We start from the raw sequence: 6,997 nt of genomic DNA on the forward strand, positions 1-6,997 counted from the left end.
CAGCCTCAGTGGGGAAGGAATTGTTGGTGCATCTCAAACAGTGCTTCAGTCACCTGCTTGATTGCCCTATGCACAAGAAACTGACTAATGTTACTGATGTCACCTATTACAGTTTGGAAGGAGCCAGAGGGTTAAACGTTTAGAGCCACAGTGACCTTCACTGCCACAGGCAGTGCCCTGCTGTTGCATTCCAATTCTCACTGCAACAGGTGACATAGGTCAGTGATGGCCTTCCTGTTGAAGCGGAGCTGCTTTACACACTGCTCCTCTGTGAGGTGAGTTATGGTAATAACAACAACTTGCATTTATTATAGTGCCTTTAACGTAGTAAAACATCCCAAGGCGCTTCACAGGAGCGTAATCAGAAAAAATTGACACATAAAGAGATATTAGGACAGATGACCAAAAGCTTGGTCAAAGATGTCCTGCTTCAAAAGACTATGTAAGGCTGTCAGGCCTCCTGCGCCATTCCCTCCTTCACCCTCTTCTTGCAGCCTATGCAGGTATGAGCTGCCTTCCTTGCAGCTGCTGCTCTTCCGCCTGATTTGGCAGCCTCAACGGTAACCCCAGTAGCATCCCATGGTCAACAAATCTACTGAAGCCAATCCTGTGAAAGAATTCAGCACCTCTGAAAACTCACTCTCCAAAAATATTTAACAGCCAATTATTTGACCCAAAAGCACCCTAGCAGCCTAAAACAACTAACCAGAGACTCATCTTAATGGAGGCGAGGATCCCTTTAAATAACACAGCTGCAGCCTGCTTCGTGACTGCTCCCGCCATATTTCGCTATGCAGGCTTAGGAAGTCTCTCAAAAGTGTGCTGATTCAGGCACAGGACCCGGATTAGCATATTTTAATGATGGGTGTGTTTCTTTCAGGCAACCACCAGGGACACCTACAAATCGCTTGTTCTAATATGGCACTGAATGCACTTCCAGTGCAGTTCGAGCACGGGACCTTTCACAGGTAAATTTGTTGTTTTAACACCTGTTTTAGGCCTAAACAAATGGATGAAATGCAATCCAATTTCTCTCCCATAGATCTTGCTCTAGAATAGTAGGCTTCTCGATTATTTAAGGTAGTTAATTAAATCTCCTTGCACTGAACACAGCCATGTTAATAGGCAATGGAGTAAATCTAAAGTTTCAATGCTTGGATAGTAGTCCTTTACTTACACTAATACTACACACAACCTAAACAACAACAACTAGGCCAGTCATGTAACAATTATGGAATGTGCTACACTGAGAACCAGTTTCCAGTCATGTGTAACCAACACAACAACCAACACAACCACATCCTAACAGTCAATTTTTAAAAAATATTCCTATAGTTTGATTTAGAAACAGCAAAACAAAATTGTTTTTCCAAGCTAGAATTAGTCATGGCCGAGCCCAACCATTTACCTTTAAAATATGAGATGCAAGAAGTTAGCTGATGATTCCGACTTTGGTTTTGGATACTAGAGCTAGTCACCAAAACTCGGTGTTTGAATTAAGATTTTCATTTTGGCTTTGGCACATCTGAGTTACATCAAGAGCCAAATTATGCAAGTGATGTGCAATGATTGAATAGGTTTTATTCGGCAATAAGGGAATACCACTTGACAATGTACTTTAACAATGCTCCCCAGCCCATTATAGGGCCTGTCCAGTCATAAACTAGTCTCAGCAGTGTTACGTTTACACAGGCGAGATCCCTGGTCTCCAAGCTGCAATGGCAACATTCTAATCCATGACTCACCAGCTCCCCTCCATTTCTTTCTCCTAATTTTGATTTTCTATTAGACAACTTCCTATCATACATCCTGTGGAGGCTGGGTCACCAGCCTCTTCATGAGCACGATGAATGCCATTCCTTTTTGAGACAATAGAAAGCATGATACACTGGGGGAGGGGAACTGAAATGAACAGTTCCTGCTTCTCAATCCTCGGGGGGAGCCTTGCTACCACACTGGGCTCCATTTCGCTGGAAGCTGATGAAATTCATCCAACCAAGGCAGGCAGGTTGGCATGAAAGGCTGAATGCCCCAAGACTGGACTCATGAACTCCTGGAAGGGAGTCAACGCTTGTTGTTCATGTTTAAACTATCAGGAATCCCTTTTTCACATAAATTTAGAATAATAATTGCCCATTTAAAGTCATGTGATAAAATACTTCAAAATATATTGCCTTTGATCGTCATACCTGTATATTTATCTGCCAAGCTCAAAGCACTGCACTGAAATGCACATTTTCCTAAGCAGAAAGCTGCATAGCTAATAATTTGACCTCATACATATAAAATCTCATCAAATGAACATTTAGTGATGACTAATGTTGCCATTTGATAGACTACAGTATATAGATAAAGTCAGAATAGGGACACTAACTTATACAAGCAATTTCAATGAACTGATCTATTTAGTAGAAAATATTTAGCTTGACCATTTATAATTGACTGCAATGCTATTACGTCACAATAGGGTCACAATAAATATTGCAATCAATTATAATAGGTCAATCAAAATATTTTCTGCAAAATGGATCTGTTCATTGAAATTGCTTGTGTAATTTGTCAGGCCTACCTGACAGCACTGTTTCAGTGCTAAAATAAGCAAAGATCCCACAGATTTTATATCACAACCCATTGACAGTCTAGCAATAGCTATACTCTGCATCATGAAGACGAACAAAAATTGGGGCACAGCAATTACTGCAGCTGCAAGGTAAGTGTACAAAAGGCTTTGAACATAAAAAGACACATTAGTAGCTACACATCACCCAAAGAAAATAAACTTTTGTGTGTACTGTAAAATAAGAGCAATCATAGCTATTACTATTTGTATAATTACATGATCAACTAAAAAATGGATAAGTAAGTGATGCTTCATGGACATCCATTGTAAAATGGTTTCACTTCCATCAATGAATTATGGTCAGTCTCACAAGTGGAAATGAAGCTATATAAAATGGAAATCGGTTCAATGTTGTGTATTAGTGTTTTATTAAAAATTTTCATTTTTAAATGAATTTTGCTTGGTATGTTTATTAGGTAATTGAATGAGAGCAAATCATATGCTGACATGAATACTTCATTGTAATGTTACTAGTTTGCAAGTCTAGCTTTATTCCCACAGTTACGCAGTGATTTTTAAAATTAATATACATACTATTGTAATTTTGTGTGCTTATCATGGTGAAAGATGTCAGTGATGTGGAAAGAAAACAAGTTTTCTACTGCTGTCATTGAGCACTAAGCACCCCTCCATCCCCAGTCAGGTATAACACAGGCAGGTACTTTATTCTGCCTGAATAGTGTACTGTAACCTTAAGTTTTCCATTCCACACACCAACCAGCCAGTCTCCACGCGTGAGATTACCAATTACATATGGGTCTCATACTGCAGCAGAAAGCGATTGTCATCCTATCAGTCTGGGCTACATTCAAACCAATGTCCCCAAGGCTGAAGGAGTATGTGCAACCATACTTTGCCACCCAGCCCCTCACATCACCAGGGTTTTAATATATGAGATATTATAACCTGGTAAAATATGACAAAGAAAATCCTTGGCCTATCATACCCTTTGATTGCCACATATCATTGTAATATTGTATTTGTTTACTTCGGAACTGATTGCAACACCATATTATTGATGCCACTTGATAAGGCAGGTATAATATGCAATTACAGTATTTGGGGAAAATGTCCTCTCTTCCTTGTATGTAACAAAATCGTAAACAATAGTATAAAGCTGTTGCAATGTTGCTGCAAATAGAAAACAGAGGAAACGTTCCACTCAGGTGCCCTCTGGTATTATTTTTAAATACCTTGACCAGATACCTAAGAGAGCATAATATACTGTAACATAATCTAACAGTTCAGATGATATAATGAACTGTTCGAGCCCCCTTCAATTTTATCATTGGAACTCCTTTAATTACTATTTCAAATTTAGCTCTTTATTCTCTCCCTGAGAATTTTTTTGCAAAAATGTTTTTGCCTCCATTATTGAGCTACCAGTTCTGTTGTGTAACATGTGAAACTACAAATAGTTACTTTTTTTTAAGCAGTGACTATGATCTTTAGGATGTTTACCACACAGTACAAGGTGTAGCTATGTTATGGTTCAAATTAATAGAGCAATCAAACTCTCCTGACATCTCAAAAACTGTTGTGACAATGGTTTGGGGCATTGCCCCAAAACACGCCAGTAAGTGACTGAGATTAAAACTTTAAAAAAAATAATTCCTTAGTCACCTCAGCTCGTTTTTAACATATGTTCCACTATCAACAGCAGTCAACCTATTTGTAAAGGTTTCAGACCTGTTAGAAAATCACCACAATCATATCTGTTTAATATTTATGCTGTTCAACATAATTTTTCCTCTTGTACCTTCCATAATGTATACTAAATGAATGTCCAATCATATAAAGAGCAGCATAGCACATCTTCGCACAACTGTGAAGCAAATCTGCCCTGGTTTATTCTAATGTATAATAAATTGTAGAATTGTATAATTACCACATCGGCCTGCTTCTTCTTGAGGTTCAATCCATTCTTCAACAGTGCAGGCAAGTCTTTTATCTTCTGTTTTAATTGTCCTTGCCCCTTTGCATTTCTGCTCCATTTTAAAGCAGCTAAAAGTCCTACTTCTGGGACACAGAGGCTGTCAGGAATATCAGCCGGTTGAGCCATCCTCTCACAAGCTGTCACAAATACTCATTTTTCCTTTTTTTACTGCAATGTACTTCAGTTTGTAGCTGAGTCCACTGTGTTCTGTTTGACAAGCTGCAGTATTACCTACTCCACCCAGCTATTTGCCTTCTGCTATGCATATAATCTGCATTCTGTATTGTATATCTCAAACTGAATGAGGTCATCTACAGGTGCAGGATGTCCCATTATGCACTGTTTCCTCTTTTCCCATTGTTAATCCCCAGAGTGCTGGGAAAGCTGGCTCTTGTCTCGATTTCTGTTCCATACAAATGTGAAAATTCATATTTAATAATTAGAGATCTTTTTTTACACTGAAAATCTTTCTGTTGTGACAATGTCACTACTTTTTGATAATGCAGTGCAAACCAACTCACACAAAAAGACATTTCATCTGTCAATATTGAAATACAGGTCATATTCCTGTTGACACTTGACAAGCACAAATGCATTTTTATAGCACAGTACTGTAGGTGCAATGCACTTTGTTCTTTATCAAAGTTCTATAAATCCCAGTTACCACAGCAATTACTTTTCATGTGCCTTGGATATTATCTTGCTTAGTTTAATTTATTTGATTATTATTACTCCAATGCAAATAATTAAACTAGCAAAGTGTAAAAAATAATTAGTTAATAATCAGAAACTGTGGCCTAGAAATTCAACTGCAACACGAAATTACGGCCGCTGAAAATAGTCGTGCCGGTAGGAGAGAAAAATTTGCGCTGGGGACTAAAGACTAGTAGCCCAGCGCTAAACTGACTATGTAACACCTTCCTGGTGGCGTTAGTGCAGGTATCGGTCCCAAATGTGGCATCCAGAAGCAGCATTGCATCTTCCAACAGCCTCTGGAAGTGAGACTATGGCTGGAATTTTCTCAAGGGATGCGGGTTGGGGGTGGGGGCCATTTCCTGCAGGCCCTGTCAACTAACGGCAGGGCCTGATCAGAATGTGAGGCCTCCGATTCCCGCCCACAGCCAGCAATTTGAGAAGCTGGCTGGCTGTGGGCAGGTAGGCCTCAGAAGTGAGGGGCCGGTCCGGGGGAGGGATTGCAAGAGGGGGGTCAGCAATCTGTCGGGGATCGGGGTAAAGTGGGGAAGGATTAGCCGCAGTTCAGGGTGGAGAGAGGATCGGCAGGGATCGGGGGATGGGGAGGAAGAGGATCGGCCGGAGTTCGGAGTGGGGAGAGGCTTGTCGGGGATCGCGGGGTGGCGGGGTCGGGGATCGGTGGGAGAGAGGATCGTCTGGGATCGGTGGGAGAGAGGATCGTCGGGGATCGTGGGGGAGAGGATCGTCTGGGATCGTGGGAGAGAGGATCGTTGGGGATCGGTGGGAGAGAGGATCATCGGGGATCGGTAGGAGAGAGGATTGTCGGGGATCGTCGCGGATCGGTGGGAGGGAGGATCGTCGGGGATCGGTGGGGGAGAGGATCGTCGGGGATTGTGGGAGAGAGGATCGGTGGGAGAGAGGATCGTCGGGGATCGGTGGGAGAGAGGATCATCTGGGATCGGTGGGAGAGAGGATCGTCGGGGATCGGTGAGGGAGAGGATCATCTGGGATCGGTGGGAGAGAGGATCGTCGGGCATCGGTGGGAGAGAGGATCGTCGGGGATTGGTGGGAGAGAGGATCATCTGGGATCGGTGGGAGAGAGGATCGTCGGGGATCGGTGGGGCAGAGGATCATCTGGGATCGGTGGGAGAGAGGATCGTCGGGGATCGGTGGGGGAGAGGACCGTCTGGTATCGTGGGGGAGAGGATCGTCGGGGATTGGTGGGAGAGAGGATCGTCGGGGATCGGTGGGGGAGAGGATCGTCGGGGATCGGTGGGGGAGAGGACCGTCTGGTATCGGTGGGAGAGAGGATCGTCGGGCATCGGTGGGAGAGAGGATCGTCGGGGATCGGTGGGGGAGAGGATCGTCGGGGATTGGTGGGAGAGAAGATCGTCGGGGATTGGTGGGAGAGAGGATCGTCAGGGATTGGTGGGAGAGAGGATCGTCGGGGATTGGTGGGAGAGAGGATCGTCGGGGATCGGTGGGGGAGAGGATCGTCGGGGATTGGTGGGAGAGAGGATCGTCGGGGATTGGTGGGAGAGAGGATCGTTGGGGATTGGTGGGAGAGAGGATCGTCGGGGATTGGTGGGAGAGAGGATCGTCTGGTATCGGTGGGGAAGAGGATCGTCGGGGATTGGTGGGAGAGAGGATCGTCGGGGATTGGTGGGAGAGAGGATCGTCGGGGATTGGTGGGAGAGAGGATCGTCGGGGATTGGTGGGAGAGAGGATCGTCGGGGATCGTGGGGGAG

General features: G+C 43.7%; 1 protein-coding gene across 1 annotated transcript in view; it reads right to left on the reverse strand.

Annotated features, from left to right (window-relative positions):
• LOC147117458 (rap guanine nucleotide exchange factor 5-like) overlaps window positions 1-4,936 on the reverse strand; it is a 124,147-nt gene extending 119,211 nt beyond the window's left edge. The window contains exon 1 of the mRNA XM_085988453.1: window positions 4,509-4,936. Within this exon, the coding sequence (XP_085844579.1) occupies window positions 4,509-4,682 (174 nt within the window). The 5' untranslated portion in view covers window positions 4,683-4,936. The remainder of the gene's footprint in view (window positions 1-4,508) is intronic.
• Between the last annotated feature and the right edge of the window lie 2,061 nt (window positions 4,937-6,997).

Source organism: Somniosus microcephalus, chromosome 5, assembly GCF_052327205.1.
Source record: "Somniosus microcephalus isolate GS21.2 chromosome 5, FLI_Smic_1.0, whole genome shotgun sequence".
In the NCBI taxonomy this organism is placed as follows: domain Eukaryota; kingdom Metazoa; phylum Chordata; class Chondrichthyes; order Squaliformes; family Somniosidae; genus Somniosus; species Somniosus microcephalus.